General features: G+C 36.4%; 1 protein-coding gene across 2 annotated transcripts in view; it reads left to right on the forward strand.

The window, feature by feature from the left end:
* LOC139978158 (long-chain-fatty-acid--CoA ligase ACSBG2-like) overlaps nt 1-19290 on the forward strand; it is a 38046-nt gene extending 18756 nt beyond the window's left edge. For both annotated transcript variants that reach the window (XM_071988061.1, XM_071988062.1), the window contains exons 5-16: nt 530-618; nt 1837-2038; nt 3143-3292; nt 6358-6525; nt 7509-7690; nt 9598-9649; nt 10249-10384; nt 11875-11984; nt 12945-13095; nt 14200-14339; nt 14973-15213; nt 16866-19290. In XM_071988061.1, coding sequence (XP_071844162.1) covers nt 530-618; nt 1837-2038; nt 3143-3292; nt 6358-6525; nt 7509-7690; nt 9598-9649; nt 10249-10384; nt 11875-11984; nt 12945-13095; nt 14200-14339; nt 14973-15213; nt 16866-16960 — 1716 coding nt within the window. In that variant the 3' untranslated portion in view covers nt 16961-19290. The remainder of the gene's footprint in view (nt 1-529; nt 619-1836; nt 2039-3142; nt 3293-6357; nt 6526-7508; nt 7691-9597; nt 9650-10248; nt 10385-11874; nt 11985-12944; nt 13096-14199; nt 14340-14972; nt 15214-16865) is intronic.
* Nucleotides 19291-19626: the final 336 nt, after the last annotated feature.

A 19626-nucleotide genomic window follows, 5' to 3' on the forward strand; every position in this document is an offset into this window, starting at 1 on the left:
AGGCTAGTCCTAGATAAATTGGGTGAAGTTGTTTTGAATTTAAGTTCTATATCTGTATATCTGTATATATTGGAATTACGACCTTCCTTACCGGTTTCGAACCTCTAGACATACAATCAGCGTCCATAGCCTAGTGGTTAGGGTGTCCGCGTACAGAGCGGGAGGCCCAGGTTCGAATCCCGGTGGAGGCTGGAAGTTTTAACACTGTTCTTGATTTTCCAACTCATTACGATTTTCAATTATATATATATACACAAAGATTCAGATGTTCACTTCCTGCTGCAAAAGTGCTCAATACATAGAAGTAGAGCAAGTACACAAAGTATACATTTACGGTAACATACAGCATGTTGTTACTCGAGTTTCACACCGCACACTGCTGGCGTGAAACTCGAGTAACAACATGCTGTACGTTAAGTATATTATATATATATGTTCTGTGACAGGAGATACGTACAGGTACTGGATCTACTTTTAACATTGTTAACTCATTTCACTTTGTTTTTTTTTTTGCTTTTGTTTCTTATAGCTTGGTCTGAAAAGGTTTCATGGTGTTGGGATTATTGGGTTTAATTCTCCAGAATGGTTTTTGGCAGACATTGGGGCCATGTTTGCAGGGTGAGTAGCACACATAAAGGATGTGTACCTAGCAGTTTCATTATTTACAGCTTATACACAGAGAATGTTAGAGAAATAACTGACATCCGCTTGAAGTGAATAGTTACTAGAAGTGGTATGATGTTGGAAAAATCTTGCTGGTGTCAAAATTTTTCGCCTTTTTTAGCTGCCGGTAAAAACCCCCAAATTGAAAAGGATTCTAATCAAGTTGTCCTGTACATTTGGTACAATGGTAGGACCAGTTTGTGAACACCAACGAAGTACAGATGGTAACCCAAAAAGGCGGATACAAAACGATAAAAAAAAAACTTCTCGGCACTTTAGCTGGTAGAATGAGAATATGATATTTGAGCATTAGAAATCAAATTCTGATCACCTGAAGGATTTCCGTTATGGTCAGAACCTAAAAATGCCTTTTCTGCAACTTTCTGTTAAATATTCTTGTTATGAAGAATGACAAGCAATGATTACTAAGCCAGTTGGTCTAATTTCACAAGTGTTTCTACTGTACTACTTTATCTTTAACAGCAATTTTGCTCAATACTTAAAATTCAACATATAATTATAGTTATATATATATAGGCAAAAAAAACTGCAGTTTCATTTAGTCAGCTTCTTTTCTTTCCGAGTCATGTGATATTTCTTTATGCATGGAATTTAACAATCTAATTTTAATGAAATTATATTTTGCAATATCATTAATGCCAGCTTTTAGAAAAAATTATCATAATGAGTAAAGTGGTTTCACATCATTGTCTTAATGTGTTCCTTTAGTACAGGAAATAAAATAACCTAAGGGTGTGAATGGTGTTGTGTAACAAAATTTATAATTAGTATGCTGTAACAGGTTCAGATATTTTTGCTGAAGATTCTGTATCTCTGTGCAAATTTGTTGTCATTTTCTACCTACAGTACATAGACAACCCTTGACAAGTTATGCCAGTGATGGGGGGGGGGGGGGGGTTGCGATGGTTTAAAGAGTTAAAAAAGGGTATAAAAGTCTTATAAACCTCTAAGTCTATAGTCTCATGTTCATCATTGAATCACAAGAAATTATGAGGGGGCTCTATCTAAATAATTTATTATTTTAAATTTCCTTTTTCCCGACATTTGCATAATTTAATTTCTATTTGGTTATTAATCCTTCTTTCAGTATAATTAGAGGGGTTTTCCCTGCTTGTATGTATATATCATAAAACTTCTCTTTTTCCTTTACAGAGGATTTGCGACAGGGATCTACACGACCAACTCTCCCGAGGCCTGTCAGTATGTTGCAGGGAACTGTGAAGCAAATATAATCATTGTGGAAAATACCATCCAGCTGAAGAAAATTCTTAAAGTTTGGCCTCAGTTGCCACATGTGAAAGCTGTGATTCAATACACTGGGGTCATAGAAGAGAAAAGAGAAAACTTGTATTCTGTAAGTTAAAAATCGTCTTGAGTTTGATAATGGTAGGGAGGGTTCCATCAGCAACTTTCAGGTTCTGTTCAAGCCACATCCGATATTACCATCACAACATGCACCATCACAGATCAGTTTAGGACTTGATTTTCAGTTGCAATTACTATTTTTAACCATTTCTTACCTGTTACATCTGTCAGAATAAAATAAAAAAATAAACCTAGTTTGCTACTTTGAAAAAAAGAAAAATAGTGGGAGCAAATCTAACAGCAAACTACAAGTGAGTGTTCAAAGAAGTACACTTTGTTCTAAATGTTTATCAGATCCTTGTGTATTGTTTGGGAAATGTTTAAAACTCGATCAGAAAATCACCCAAAAGCTACAATTTATAGAGCTAGATGGCAGATTTAAGATTCATTTCAATCAATTTATCTTCTTAAGACTGTTGATTTCCATCTGGAATTGCTTGCTTTTGTTACATCAATCTGAGAGTTTATTCGTGGATGACAGAATATGTTTTTGTTTGAGATTCCCCTTGAATCTGTTTGTCGGCCTCTCTTAAGTATTGTTGCTGGGTAAATGCAACCCTAGGTTTGTACTTGAAAGAGCTTAAGTGTATACCAAAGGTGTTAAAGCTGTGTTGTTATTACCCGCAATCATTTCATCTCAACGGTCTTATTTGAGGATCTGAGGAATTTAAGTCTTCTCTTATATCTGTCCTTCTTTCTACTTATTGAAATTTCCCATCTATCTACCCTACTAAATTACAAATGTATTGTACTTGGGGTAAGTTTCATTCATCACAAAAGCACATGAAGAGAGGAATAGTAGTGTGACATTAATGATGTCTGCGATCACTAGATTATAACAAGACGTGACAGACCTTCTATTGTGATTTAAGAGACAGGGTGATGTCCTTTATTCAGGTAAGATTTATTTATCCAGAGAAACCTAAGCTTTAGTTGAAATACGTCTAACGCCCTGCCAAAACCTGTCCAATTACAACAACGGGACATGAAATGTTTCGTTATTGTAATTAGTAAGGTGATATTAAACAAGCTCAGTTGCCAATTTATTGCAGACATTTTTTACACTTTATCTTTCTTTGTTTGTTTCCAAAAGTGGTCAGAACTTATGGAGATGGGTAAAAAGGAAGCAGATGAACCATTGGATGCTATCATAGCATCTCAGAAACCAAACCAGTGTTGTACTCTCATCTATACCTCAGGGACTACAGGCAACCCAAAGGGGGTCATGCTCAGCCATGACAATGTAAGTCAGGGGTGGCTACGGACATAGATCATGTGGGTCACAGTATTGTACACTATCCACCAACACTTGTTGGAAGGAAAGGCATATTACATTACACCAACACTTCAGAATGTTCCTATTCTACGAAGGAAAGGCATATTACATTACACCAACACTTCAGAATGTTCCTATTCTACGAAGGAAAGGCATATTACATTACACCAACACTTCAGAATGTTCCTATTCTACGAAGGAAAGGCATATTACATTACACCAACACTTCAGAATGTTCCTATTCTACGAAGGAAAGGCATATTACATTACACCAACACTTCAGAATGTTCCTATTCTACGAAGGAAAGGCATATTACATTACACCAACACTTCAGAATGTTCCTATTCTACGAAGGAAAGGCATATTACTTTACACCAACACTTCAGAATGTTCCTATTCTACGAAGGAAAGGCATATTACATTACACCAACACTTCAGGATGTTCCTATTCTACGAAGGAAAGGCATATTACATTACACCAACACTTCAGGATGTTCCTATTCTACGAAGGAAAGGCATATTACATTACACCAACACTTCAGGATGTTCCTATTCTACGAAGGAAAGGCATATTACATTACACCAACACTTCAGGATGTTCCTATTCTACGAAGGAAAGGCATATTACATTACACCAACACTTCAGGATGTTCCTATTCTACGAAGGAAAGGCATATTACATTACACCAACACTTCAGGATGTTCCTATTCTACGAAGGAAAGGCATATTACATTACACCAACACTTCAGGATGTTCCTATTCTACGAAGGAAAGGCATATTACATTACACCAACACTTCAGGATGTTCCTATTCTACGAAGGAAAGGCATATTACATTACACCAACACTTCAGGATGTTCCTATTCTACGAAGGAAAGGCATATTACATTACACCAACACTTCAGGATGTTCCTATTCTACGAAGGAAAGGCATATTACATTACACCAACACTTCAGGATGTTCCTATTCTACGAAGGAAAGGCATATTACATTACACCAACACTTCAGGATGTTCCTATTCTACGAAGGAAAGGCATATTACATTACACCAACACTTCAGGATGTTCCTATTCTACGAAGGAAAGGCATATTACATTACACCAACACTTCAGGATGTTCCTATTCTACGAAGGAAAGGCATATTACATTACACCAACACTTCAGGATGTTCCTATTCTACGAAGGAAAGGCATATTACATTACACCAACACTTCAGGATGTTCCTATTCTACGAAGGAAAGGCATATTACATTACACCAACACTTCAGGATGTTCCTATTGTACGAAGGAAAGGCATATTACATTACACCAACACTTCAGGATGTTCCTATTCTACGAAGGAAAGGCATATTACATTACACCAACACTTCAGGATGTTCCTATTCTACGAAGGAAAGGCATATTACATTACACCAACACTGCAGGATGTTCCTATTCTACGAAGGAAAGGCATATTACATTACACCAACACTTCAGGATGTTCCTATTCTACGAAGGTAAGGCATATTACATTACACCAACTCTTCAGGATGTTCCTATTCTACGAAGGAAAGGCATATTACATTACACCAACACTTCAGGATGTTCCTATTGTACGAAGGAAAGGCATATTACATTACACCAACACTTCAGGATGTTCCTATTGTACGAAGGAAAGGCATATTACATTACACCAACACTTCAGGATGTTCCTATTGTACGAAGGAAAGGCATATTACATTACACCAACACTTCAGAATGTTCCTATTGTACGAAGGAAAGGCATATTACATTACACCAACACTTCAGAATGTTCCTATTCTACGAAGGAAAGGCATATTACATTACACCAACACTTCAGAATGTTCCTATTCTACGAAGGAAAGGCATATTACATTACACCAACACTTCAGAATGTTCCTATTCTACGAAGGAAAGGCATATTACATTACACCAGCACTTCAGAATGTTCCTATTCTACGAAGGAAAGGCATATTACATTACACCAACACTTCAGAATGTTCCTATTGTACGAAGGAAAGGCATATTACATTACACCAACACTTCAGGATGTTCCTATTCTACGAAGGAAAGGCATATTACATTACACCAACACTTCAGAATGTTCCTATTCTATGAAGGAAAGGCATATTACATTACACCAACACTTCAGGATGTTCCTATTCTATGAAGGAAAGGCATATTACATTACACCAACACTTCAGGATGTTCCTATTCTACGAAGGAAAGGCATATTACATTACACCAACACTTCAGAATGTTCCTATTCTATGAAGGAAAGGCATATTACATTACACCAACACTTCAGGATGTTCCTATTCTATGAAGGAAAGGCATATTACATTACACCAACACTTCAGAATGTTCCTATTCTATGAAGGAAAGGCATATTACATTACACCAACACTTCAGAATGTTCCTATTCTATGAAGGAAAGGCATATTACATTATATGAAATTAAAAGTACTACATAAGTACATATCACACATAGGCTGTGTAAATAGACTCCCCAAAGTTTACATATTTAATGCTGTTTTTTCATTCGGTCATTCAGCAAACTTCTTTGCTTTAGTTCATTGATGGTTGAAGAAAAATATTGCTCCAATGTTATATTGGCTGCAGGGATGTTCCCCGAAGGAAAGTAATATATTACTTTACATTAAAATAAACATTCTACATACTACACATCGCAAGAAGGCTCTATAAATAGACTTCCTAAAAGTATACATATTTAATGCTGTTTCTTCTTTCTTTCATTCATCAAAATTCTTTGCTTCATTTCGTTTCTGGTTGAAGAAAAATATTGCTTCACTGTGTTATAATGGTTAATTGGGCCGGAGAGATAGGACTTTGAAATGTTCATGGATGCTGTGCTTTGCCCAGAAATGTTCAAGAATAGTTTTCATTTTCATTTTATGTTGGATATGTAGCTTGGGGTTTTTCTTGGGGGGACTTTGATCTCCCCCTCCCCCCTTTGTGTAATGAAATCAACATTTATTTATTTATTTGACTTGTTCATATATTTATAGGTTATATGGATCGCAATGGGAACTTCTCGTATGGCCAAAATGGAGTACGGTGTCCACAAGGTTGTCAGCTACCTCCCACTTAGCCACATAGCTGCTCAAGTCATGGACCTTTACGCCCCCATAGCATTGGCTGGTACCACATACTTTGCCCAACCAGATGCCCTAAAGGTAATCTATGTATGAATATGTCACTGTAAGAGACCTTCTGGCATTTGACTCAGTTCTTATAAGATATTACTACAGTAATCAAGGTTTAACTCAGCATCAGGAATCGCATTCAGTCAAGACTTCAAAGTATGTTACAATATTTGTTTTTACTGGGCCAAGAAAAGCTATAAAAAAAAAAGAAAGAGGTAAAATAAGTTTATTTCTTAATTTTGTAACAATAGAACTGTTTAGTAAGATGAGCAATTGCTTGTGTCAGGCCTTGTAGTCTTTGTAATGAATATTCATAGAATTATAATATTCGTAGAATTATAATATTCATAGAATTATATTGCAGGCTTGAAAGGGTTAGCACCAATCCTCCTGCTTTCAGGGGTTAGACACAGTACATCTGGGAGAGTCAAATGTACCCAGGGGGGTAAGAACTGGAGGGGGCACGTGCCCCCCCCCCCCACTTTTTTTCCAAAAATAGCAAATGTGCCCTACTGGCAAATAAAATGTGGCCCTTTGATGAAGAACTGTCTTTTGGATATCTTAAGCCTTTGTTAATTTTAATATTTTATTTTATTTATTCATGTGCACCATAACAGTATTGATAGCATACTAACAAATCATATATATTAAAGTGATATGGCCGGTGTGTATCAGTTTATAGTATAGCGAGTGGTGGTTGTGCAATGAAAAAGTGCCCCTCTGGTGCTGTGCCGCCCCACTTTTTGGAAGCTTCCTACCCCCCTGAATGTACCCAAGCAGCTAACCTCATCTTCAAATACCTGGGTGCGGTGAACACGCTCAGTTAATGTCAGTACAGTGCAGCCATGACGAACATGAAATGGAAACCACATATGTAAATCAGAAATGTTGAAGCACGTAAATTGTCTTTCTTAAGTTCACAAGTTTTTGCAGCTGTAGAAAGCGACCGTGGAATATTTTTCCGTTTTACACCCATTAAACCATGCCACCATATCGATTGTTTATTGTGACAGGGTACGCTGGTGGAAACGTTAAGAGAAATCCGGCCGTCAGGTTTCATGGGAGTTCCTCGAGTCTGGGAGAAAATATACGAGCAAATGAGGGCAGCGTCTGCGAATATCACCGGAATAAAGAAGAGGATAGCCGTGTGGGCTAAAGGAGTTGGTTACCGTGGAAACATTGCTCAAATGAAAGGGTAAGAAGAAATTGAAGTTCCTAAAGCAAACCATTGTTGTGTTTCTTTTTTAATTACACCTGTCTGGAGACTGAATTAAAAAAAGTGACATTTTGTCATTTGTAGGTCTTTTCTTTGTCATACAATACTGAGCCCTGGGAAGTAGCTAAGTGCTAGTACATTTCTATAAATACTTAACCTCAGTGGTGGATGTTTTCATTTAAAGTCTTGAAAGCAGTTTTTATGGTACATTTGTTAAACTTTTCAGTTCTGTTTCGATACAAACATACCCTGACAAGCCTGTTCAATGCTGTGATAACTTTTAATTTAAATAGTTATGGAAAAAGCTGAAAAAGGTTTTATTCTCTAACTAAACCATACTTACAATAATCTCCTCAACATTTTGATGTTTACATTGACTTGCACCTGTGAGAAAAAAAAGTTTCTATACTCTTAGAGTTTAAATCTCAAACTATACTTTATTGTGCTGACAATTTCCAAACTGTCAAAGTTATCTGAATGTCATAAAGTACCCTCACTTTTTTTTTTAATGATGGTATAAACTCTGTCTTAGTTGGCACTCCTTACTTTATTACGGATTATTAGTGTACTCACTTGCAGGGTGTCAATGTGAATGTGAGGGTATGTCTCTACAGTGTGTGTTATATTTATTCCTTGTGAAGGTATCCATGTGACTCTATCCTTGTATATCTTTCATCTTTTTACTCAAGGACAGCTACTTCCGTTAATGGATGTAACCAATGGCCTGTATTACTAGACTGCTAGTTATCCAGGTCATTGAATTTGATAGATAGCATAAACTCTGCATTAGTTTGACCTCAAACGATACAAATGTTCGTAACATGATATGCAATTGACCAACCTCAGACAACCCTTTCACATTCTTTTTTATTTCTTGAACAGAAGTTACATAGTTACATAGTATTAAGTGAGAAAAACTTCTCGTAAAAAGTTTTTTAGCAAGCAGACTTGCAAATAGACCTTTCAAACGAATGCTCAATTGAAGAAAGTTGAACATTTCATTTCTGGGGCCGTGGGGGGGGGGGGGGAAGGGGTTGAGTTATTGAATTGGTATAGAGTGTTTGTCAGTTGTAGTTTTGATTGACTTGCCTTTCAACAGATGAAGAGTTTAATTCAATGAACCAGAGAAAATTTTGGCAGAATTGGAGGTTAAAATCTGTTTGTTGAAACATTTCCTTTCACTTGGTCCACTGGTTGAGAATATCTTAAACCTTTGGCAGGATCTGTAGATGCATTTCACCTTATGTATAGTCATTGGCACAATTATGATGTTAAGGTGTGCACTGCTATCCAACAATGCCACTGTGTATTCATGAAAGGTCATAGTTCAAAGGTGCTGTTAATGGTTCACCAATCAAATATACTTCATCAATGTCATAGACAATCATTGAACAGTTATGTTGTGCTCTCATGATCAGTTAATTAATATATATGCTGTAATGATTCTAATTATTATATGAAGTCATATGACCACGTTCCTTGGTTATTTATGAATATTCATTCAACAATTATGTCAATAAGCTATGCAAAGACTACACACAGTTGTGACAACTGTTTTTTTATATACTGTACATTCATGTCATGCTTCAAAGCACTTTACTGACAGTATGAGCAGTATGAATATCATGTTTCTATCAGAAGAAAATAGTAATAATTCATAAAATAGTTATGAAGGAGGCTCAGTGGACACATATGTCATTTTGTTATAATCAACAGCAGGGGAATAGGTATGCTTTTAAACAATGAAGAGTGATTTAACTAATATACTTCTGTTTCATGAATAGGCATAACTCAAGTTTATTGCCCTCTCATTTTTATTTTAATGTTTTTGTTTTATCACTAAACAATGTGTTACGTTTAATGTTATTGTTTCTTTATCTTACCAGGGAACAATTGCCATGGGGGTGGACATTGGCCAAGATATTGCTATTTAATAAGGTAAGTTATTATATGCTACTTTACTTATATATATATCTGTATTCTTTTTGTACTGATTAGGAAAATACATATGTGATTTCAAAGATTCTGTTTTGTTACAATTTTCTATACAGTTCTCATACCTTCCAGACATTAAACAAATGATGAACAAATAATGATATAAACAAATGATGTAAAGGCACCAGTGGTTAACGCTGGTGCCTTTCAATAATAAGGTCCCCGGTTCGAGTCACTCCCAGATTAATGTATGTCGTCCAGTTACAGAGTTGTTGACAATTAACATTTCATAATCATGGACGTTAAATATGAATGTAAGAGACTGACTTCGGTCAGCTTGCGCCTTTGATAAGCCAATGAGGCTTCTTCGCGAGTTCCTGCTTGCAGGAGGATCTAATATACATATTAATGCAGTAATCATATAGCTTTATCTAATTTGAATTTGCTATAATAAATGTTACCCATGTAAACTTGGCATCAAGAGTAGTCATGTACAATTCTGAGAGTCTTAAGAGAATGATAATGTCCCCAGTTCAATCAGGTTAGTGCTTAATGTCTGTACTAATCATAACTCATGTGTTTTGTTGTCATACCTTTGACAGGTTCGCAACACCCTTGGTATGGATCGCTGCACCCTTCTCATTTCAACCGGGGCACCTCTATCCAAAGAGATCCAGGAATATTTCCTGGGTGTCAATATCCCAATTTATGATGTCTATGGGATGAGTGAGAGCACAGGTCAGTGTCTACTTTCCTTTGAAACTAATCGGCAAGCTAGGTTAACAGAAGATGGTCACACTGGGTATGGTTACAAACTACCACACTGGGTATGGTAACAAACAACCACAGTGGGCATGGTTACAAACTACCACACTAGGTATGGTTACAAACTGCCACACTGGGTATGGTTACAAACTGCCACACTGGGTATGGTTACAAACTGCCACACTGGGTATGGTTACAAACTACCACACTGGGTATGGTTACAAACTGCCACACTAGGTTTAGTTACAAACTGCCACACTGGGTATGGGTAAAAACTGCCACACTTGGTATAGGTACAAACTGCCACACTGGGTATGGGTACAAACTGCCACACTGGGTATGGTTACAAACTGCCACAATGGGTGTGAGTACAAACTGCCACACTGGGTATGGTTACAAACTACCACACTGGGTATGGTTACAAACTGCCACACTGGGTATGGGTACAAACTGCCACACTGGGTATGGGTATAAACTACCTGGTACATTCCTCTTCCATTACACCATCTCCCTACCTGTTGCCTACCATCTAATCATTGCTTGTTTAGATTGATCAACCATTGTCAGATCAAAGACAAGAAAAGTTCCAAGCTTGAACTATATTGAAAACCATCCATCATCAATAGTGTTAGGGCCAGTAGTTTTAAGTGGTGTTTGTACAATAACACCAATCTACTCTTTCTTTTTCCTTTCTGGTTGATTGCTCCTAAGGCTGAATAGTAATAATGAGAACTTATTAGTTTTTCACTATGAGAGGAATTAATTATAATAATAACAAATCCATTTCTGCAAGATGGGCTATATCCAAATTTCTGCAAATATTCTGCAAATAATGCTGCAAATTTCTGCTGTATAAATCTTATATGCCTTTGGAGAGCATTGATATATATTTTTTGTAAAAGGAAGGAATAGGGAAAGGGAAATGTTTCAAACATATCCTATAACATGAAGAAACTGTCACTCCAATCCTCCAGTCATGTCAAAGTAATGGAACATTTCATGTTCTGGAAACTCATAGGAAAAAAAGAGCATCCGAATTCAAAAGTCATGGGAAAGTCATAGCAAAGATTTTTCTATGGTGGTCTTTTTGTTTCCTTCGGAAAATTTTGCCTCAGACCAAAACAAAAGTACATACATGTTCAGTTAGGCATGACAAAACCATAGGTATTATGAATCCTCCTAACACTGTATCTTACACTCAAGTTTACTCGCACAGTGATATATATTTATGTCGCGAACACAAGCTGCTGTACTTAAAGTATCGATGCAATTATTTTATGTCAATATTATATATTACGACATAAATAATCTCACAGGTTGGTTAAGAAAACGTAAACAAATTTCTTGAGCTCAATTATTTATTGATGATTTATCTTTCACTTTTGTCCCCATTTCTGCTCATACTTCTTCGTTTTCTTCATTCATACATTTTTATCATTTTTCCTTTCTTGCTTTCATGACAGGTCCTCACACTCTCAACCTTCCTGATGATTTCAGGTTGGGAAGTGTAGGTAAAACTATTTGGGGAGGAAAGTCAAAAGTTATGCACCCTGATTCTGATGGCATTGGAGAGGTAAAAATCTATATTTAACCATTTATTTTTGCAGCTTTTAATTTATCAAGAATGGTTTAACCAGGGATAAAGTCAAGTATTTCTAGCCGTGGACAAGCCAAAGAAAGATGAAATGTACATTGAGATCTCTGGGGCAAATGAAATGGTTTGCAAATTAGTTAAAAATGATCAGGCTCTACCCGCAGATAAGAAACGTTAACCACGTAACACTGCGCTTCTTCACCTTAATGTGTCGATGTTCAGTGTGGTAAACATGGTTCTAACATGTGCTTGAAAACCTTGAATGTGCTTGAATGTAATTAGACTTTTTGCAAGGCCTTACTTATGGGATACATTTGCAATATGTTAATTGTCAAAGAATAATGCAATTTCCAACAACCGAAATAGCGTCAATATATTTTATGTAGTGTGTTCTTAATGGCTGCAAATGAGTATGCTTAACAGCTTGGAAAAACATAAAATTGATACTTTCGTTCTAAGATACTTAGGAAAGTATTTGAATTTTGTTTTAAGTATGTGTGAAGTCTCTGTAAAATTATTTTGTTCCAGTCAGATTGTTAGATTAGATTAGACTAGATTAGATTAGAATAGATTCACCATGGTTCCTGATCTGTTACAAAGACCAAAGCCGGACTCGTCCAACTGAGGATTTAATTTCTCATTTTAATAGTAGTAGAATTTTTAATTTTCCTTTATAACAGGATCACTATTAGAAAACGTTTGAAAATGGTGGGTAAATGAAACTCGCAATGAGTTTTAATATCTCGTTGAGTGATAGTGTTTTTAACTTTACTTTATGCTGATCAGTGCATTAACATGAAACTTTAATATTCAATTCATTAGGTGGAAATGCACATGAAATTACAAATAAAAAATTGCAATGTTCCTAGAATCAGAGAAAACGTATTTGAAGGAGATAATTTGACCATGAAATATATTTTGTTATTTCATATGACCCAGCTGTGTTACTTTGGCCGTCATGTGTTTATGGGTTATCTAAATAACGCAGAGAAGACCGGTGAAGCTATCGATGATGATGGCTGGCTTCATTCGGGTGATTTAGCCTACAAAGATAAGGATGGCTTCGTCTTCATAACTGGAAGAATTAAAGGTAATTCACTAACTCGTAAAGGCTGCATCGGCTGAGTTCACTCCCTAAAATGTGGAATATGATCATATGTTGCAGAGAAATACTGCAATGCTGCAATACTGCAAAATGAAATACTGCAAATTTGAAACCTGAATATTCTTTAAATGATTATGAACTCTGGAAGATAGATAACTGGATAAATAAGTAAAATCCCAAGAATTAAAATCTCAACTGTGGTAAATTCTTATAATTTGGTCTATTTAATCCTCTCTTCTAATCTTGATGGTTAGTTGCAGGCCTGATGGGAGGTGGTAAGAAGCTAGAACCCTTCGACATCTGAAGGGGGGGGGTGGTGGGGTCAGTGACATAATTGTCCTTAAGGCTGACCTGTCTCTGCAAACCTCTGGGTTGGCCTTCACCTACAGTCATGATACATCGAGGAGAAGTTTGTAAATGCTGTTAGGTATTAGAAAAAAAAACCTGGACAGAGATGGTGTTTGTTTATTGTAATGGTGAACCATGATGTATTGGTAAATGGAAGTTTGATTATAGACTGACCAATTCTTGAAGTTATTTAAATGAAAATGGATTATTATATCTTTTATCTATTAGCTGTTGTATTGTTGCTTTGCCCTGTTAGGATTGTTTCATGGCAATATTTTTGTGCAGAAAATGTGTTACAGATTCACTAACATGGGTACACACCAAAAATAGACCTGTTAGTAATGCAATTACAACCTTCCATACATACCCCTGGAAGGGAATTGCTGTGTAAATAGAATCTGTATTTGGACGTAAAGGGCTTTTGACATTAAAATGCCTTGGTTTGTAGTCACCTGTTTCTGTAGTTATCATTATTTGAGATTCCCTTCCTCCTCCTCCTCCTCCTCCTCCTCCTCCTCCTCCTCCTCCTCCTCCTCCTCCTCCTCCTCCTCCTCCTCCTCCTCCTCCTCCTCCTCCTCCTCCTCCTCCTCCTCCTCCTCCTCCTCCTCCTCCTCCTCCTCCTCCTCCTCCTCCTTCCTCTCACCTCCTCCTCCTCCTCCTCCTCCTCCTCCTCCTTCCTCTCACCTACTCCTCTTTTACTTCTTCCTCTCCATCTTTTATTGTCATCATTCTCCTCCTCAGAGCTAATCATCACTGCTGGTGGTGAGAACATCCCTCCCGTTCTGATTGAAGATGAGATCAAGAAGAAGACCCCTCTCATCAGTAACTGTATGCTCATCGGTGACCAGAGAAAATTCCTCTCTATACTTTTGTGCCTCAAGGTAAAACTCCAGTGAATCCTTTCTATATCACTTACTGTAAATAGAAGGTTTGAAATTTAGCCTAGATATTTATTAACTATAATAGGATGCAACCTGGTGAGCTCAGGTCCTCACATACAAATCCATAGACAGTAATTATCCATAATTTATTGCTCTTTCAGAAGTTTTATTTAATTTTCAACTGCTTTGCTTTGCATATTCATCTATAAAATGCATTAACTGTAAGCAAAATTACTCATATTTACAGAAGCACAACAGTACAGTTCATGCTGGGTATTTAAAAGTGGGTAAAATACACAGTGTTTTGTAATCACATCTACTCACCACTCTTGGACAGTTTTTCCATTACCTCATGTCACATTTTTAAACTCACCAGTACTCACCAGTACAAATGGTAAAACACTCTGAAGTATACAAAACTTAATCATCCAATTTTGTTTTCATTTCTGGAGAGCCTTGGTCACATGATCTGTAAGATAATGAAGGTTTGCTGTATCTGTTTTAAACCTGTTAAATAATTCTATGTTCTCTTCTTAATGAGGTCAATATATTAATTTTTCGAAAGAGCATCCAGATTCACTCGTCGTACCTCTTTAAATAATTTTGGGACGTACTTTTTGTTTGTTCTGTCAGGTCAACATCGATCCCAAAACTCAGTTACCGACGGAAGAACTGAACAAAGAGGCACTGGGGATCTGCAAGCAGATAGGTAGCAATGCCACAACGGTAGAGGAGGCAGAGAAAGATGATAAAATCGCACAGCACATACAGAAGGGCATCGATGAATACAACAAGGCAGCCGTCTCCAGGGCACAAAAAGTTCAAAAATGGAAGATCCTCAGGAAAGATTTCTCTGTCGCTGGAGGAGAACTGGGTATGTCTATAGACACTTGGTATAATAATAATAATTTATTTTATAAAGCGTAAAATCCACAAAAGTGCTCTAAAACGCTAGGTAACAGTAAATAAAAAAATATATGACACAAAATATGTAGTCAAAATGCAGAATAAAATACAATATAAATGAGTATGAAAAATAAAAAGCATGCACGTTTGAGTTTGTTGGAGTATTACACATGAATACAATTTAATACACAGTTTAAATATTGCAGTAATGCTGTCTAAAACGGAAGGTTTTCAGCTTTGACTAGAAATGTTGTAAGACTAGAAACAGTTCTGAGGTCAGCTGGCAGCTCATTCCAGAGGCGTGGCCCAGCCATGCAAAAAGCTCTGTTCCCATAGCTGTTTGTCTTGGTGATCGGCACCTTCAGACGACTCTGACCAGCAGACCGTAGGTATACGCAAGTATACGAAATGTATAAGGAAGGCTTGCACAGATACAATGGTGTTGTATTACACATCAACCATATCATTGCCCTTTGACCTTATGATTGTGCATCGTGCAGATCAACTATTGTGTAACTTTGTTTTATCAAGTTCTAAGGAGATTAATGTTGCTGGCTGATCCTTAGGCGCAGTCTAATGGATGAATTGCCTAGCTTAGACCACAGACTATTTCAGTCTACTCCTCAGATGGAACACAAAATTAACAAATGGATGATACTTTTGTGGATTCAATTATCAAGTTTACTAATGCATTGCAAATGACTAATGGTGGTGAATATCCCCTTAAGATATCTTGTCGTTGATGTAAAATCTAAGGAAAAATAGCTTGGGGGTAAGAATTAACATTTTGAAAGCAATGGATTGAGATTAATGGTAAGGTTCTAGCTTGAGGAGCTGATTTTCATGAGCAAAATATTACCTGAAAGGAGCACACTAGACATACAATACATTTTAAAGGTTAATGTTTTGAAAAATATAAATATGTACGTAAAAAGGATTCACATCCAAAATTGTTTGATTCATAATAATAATGATGATATACTTTTAAATAGCGACGCTCACTGCATCACGCACTGCTTTACAGTAAGAACAAAATTTAGCAGTAAACACCACAAAAATACAATAAAAGATACAAAGGCTTAAAAATTCACAAAAAAAGTATTGCAAAGATTCACAAGTGAAAATATACAGATGTATACAAAATATCATAAAGTCACTATACAGCAATAAAAGGTTCAAACATTAAATTAATTTCTAAAGAGATGAGACTTAAAATTTGTCTTAAAACTGTCCACACTTTTGGACTGTCAAATCATTACCAGGAGATCGTTCCATAAAAGTGGAGCGTAAACATTAAAAGCTCGTGTACCATATGTTTTTGTAGTATAGAATCCTGCCTTTTCAAAAGTAGCAGGTCATGATTACTAGAACTAAGGCCACCTCTACCTGGAATGTACCGATCAACTACATCACAGAGATACAAAGGAGCCAAATTATTGGAGCCTTGTCACATCCCTAATAATAAACCTGTTGCTTCTCCCATCACCCTGTAAGATCCCTCATCCTTTGATTTAATGTGAGTAATGAAGAAGGTATTATTAACCCATATAGGATTATACTAGAATCCAAACAAATTATTTTCTGTTGTCTTAATTCCACTCTCACTCTCTCGTTTGCCAGGCCCAACTCTGAAGTTGAAGAGACCAGTCGTCATGAAGATGTATGCCGACCTTGCAGACCAATTTTATTCTGATACGGAGACTCCCAGGGAATAGAGGCAATATACTTTCCTCTTCCTATCCTGCTGACTCTTATCTTAGCAACAGATGTGCAAGTGGAATACTCAGTTACCATGGTAACAATAAGGCGATGCAGAAGATGCAGGGGATTCCTGTGTGGGTTTCTTAATCATCTCATAACTTCAGGGTTTTTTTTTTCTTTCTTTTTTCTTGTTACAAATTTCTTTCTATGACAGACGAGGTCATCAATTTGGTCCTCACTTTTCAACAATACACTCATGCTCCCCCTTACTCTGTTTATGTCCAGTTTAAAGGCTATGATCACAGAGATAAGTTGGGATCATATTAAAATAAACTGTTGGTGTGAATTTGTTTAGTATCAGAAAAGTATCCAGATATCCAGCATTGTTTTCTGTAAAGACCCAATGAGTAATGTAGTAAGACAACCAGTACGATGTTAGTGTATGTGAGAGTAATAAGAACTCAAACGAGATGCAGAGTTTACAATCTACAAAGTAGTTGTGTATTTCAGTGACGTATGCAGCATTTGCTGGAACAAAGTATGAGATGGACAAGAGTATCGGTAGATATCGAAACAAGTATCAAACTGGAGTGCCGAAGAAACCATCTGCACAAAATAAGGATTGCCCGCACTTGAAATGTGCTTGTTGTTTTGATTACGTACCTTGTATTGAACAAATGATAATTTGCAGATCGCAGCTAATTTTTACCTGCAAAGGCTTTCAGGCGAGAGGGGGGGGGGGGGGGAGGGGGTGACCTTGGACTACTTCCTGGATCTATCAGCTCCTGTATTTACCGGTCAATGTCAAAGATCATACTTAGATGGAATATGGTCAGTGGTTTACACAATGTAGTTACATAGAACCAAGGTGTAGTTCAACGTGACATGGAGGTCATCACTATTTGGGGGTTAATGAAACGCACAAACAGCCTATATGTGACGATTATTGTTGACGTGGTTTGATGCTTTGGTTTAGAACAAGTTGATGTGTGCTTCAGCCCTGAAATTGAAATGTATACATTATTAGTTCAACTTTCTTTGATTGCTTTAAAATATAGAGAGTAGGGGGCTTGTAGAGTATGAAATACTAGAGTATATCCATTCCAAGATGCAGTTAGTAGCTGCAAACACATTGGGATCATGTATTACTGGTGATCAAATTTGTATGGAGTAATGATTATAAGAGCTTCCTTGTTACTGTGTAACAGAAACTAATGATCAGTTTGTTTAATAGTGAAGTCCTTTTGTTATTTTCAAGTTTAAGAGAAGGGATGAATGCAATGTTACATCACACCTTGATTACTTATAAATAATAAAATAAATAATAGTCTATGTAATATGCAGAAGTTAAGTTACAGTACATGTTAGATAGTTGAAGTACGACTTGTATTAATAGGTAGTTAATAAATATGTTGTGCATATATTATCAAAGTGTGCTAATAAAACAAAAGGAGAAAATAATGAGTGTTCATAGAGTAAAAGAGGCATCAGATCTGTTTGGGGTTCACATTTGGCAAGTTTTGGTAGATTTCAGGTCCTAGCTATATTTGTACAACTTTTAAATGGTATGACCTTAAATGACATTTTCTTGTGCCTTCCCTAGATGGATTGTTTTGTATTTTACTACTGTACCATTTACTTCTCCATTTTTTGTTTCTTTCTCAAAGATGGTATCATCATAATTGTAGTTATTTCTCTCGTAAGGGTTTTTTAATCCTTCACAGCTTGGGTCATCTGCAACAGAGCCAAAACTTGTTTATTAAAATTTAGAATTTCAGTGCCCATGACTACCAATTTTCAAAACACTTAGAAATAACTTTTGAATTTAATATTATGATGATTTCAAACTGTTCCACAAATTGAGTTGAAACTGATGGTCTGGTGATGGTTTGTCTTTGACCATTGATTAATTGATACCATCGATGTATGTATGTATGTATGTATGTATGTATTTTAGATCCTCCTGCAAGCAGGAACTCGCGAAGAAGCCATCATTGGCTTATCAAAGCTGCAAGCTGACCGAAGTCAGTCTCTTAGATTCATATTTAATGTCCATGATTATGAATTGTTAACAACTCTGTAACTGGACGACATACATTAATCCTGGAGTGACTCGAACTCGGGACCTTATGATTGGAAGGCACCGGCGATTGATTGAATGCGTACTGCAAAATAGGTTGTCAATATTCAGTAGTTACCAGGAAGAGCTTCAAGTGTTTCTATGCTTCTACAGATATGGCTGTAGTGGCCTTCACATATAAAACATGCTGGCTTTTCACAGGATACTTTAATACAGATATCGTCATCAAATAAAAAAGGGAAAAAAAGAAGGAAATAAAAAAAATAGATAGAGAGAGAGAAATGAAGATGAGTAAAATGTAACGGCAAATATTTCATCTTGATGTATAGAAATGAGAAACTACATAAGTAAACTGTTTGGCCGAGTTGGAAAACTATTTTGCTTCATTTTGTAATTTGTTGTGCTATCTCTTTCAAATTTAGAGTGTAATTATTTTAAACTTGCTCAAAGTCTTTCCAATTCTTGGGTGCAGTGATGACCATGTGTTTCCTTTGCCTTACATTGAATGGGTCAATATTTTTGTAAAGCATTGTCATTTTTGTTTATGTACATATCTGTGATAATTGTTTAAATGAATTCCTGTTCTTTCTTAGTGGGTAG

This window comes from Apostichopus japonicus, chromosome 13 (assembly GCF_037975245.1).
Source record: "Apostichopus japonicus isolate 1M-3 chromosome 13, ASM3797524v1, whole genome shotgun sequence".
NCBI lineage: Eukaryota > Metazoa > Echinodermata > Holothuroidea > Aspidochirotida > Stichopodidae > Apostichopus > Apostichopus japonicus.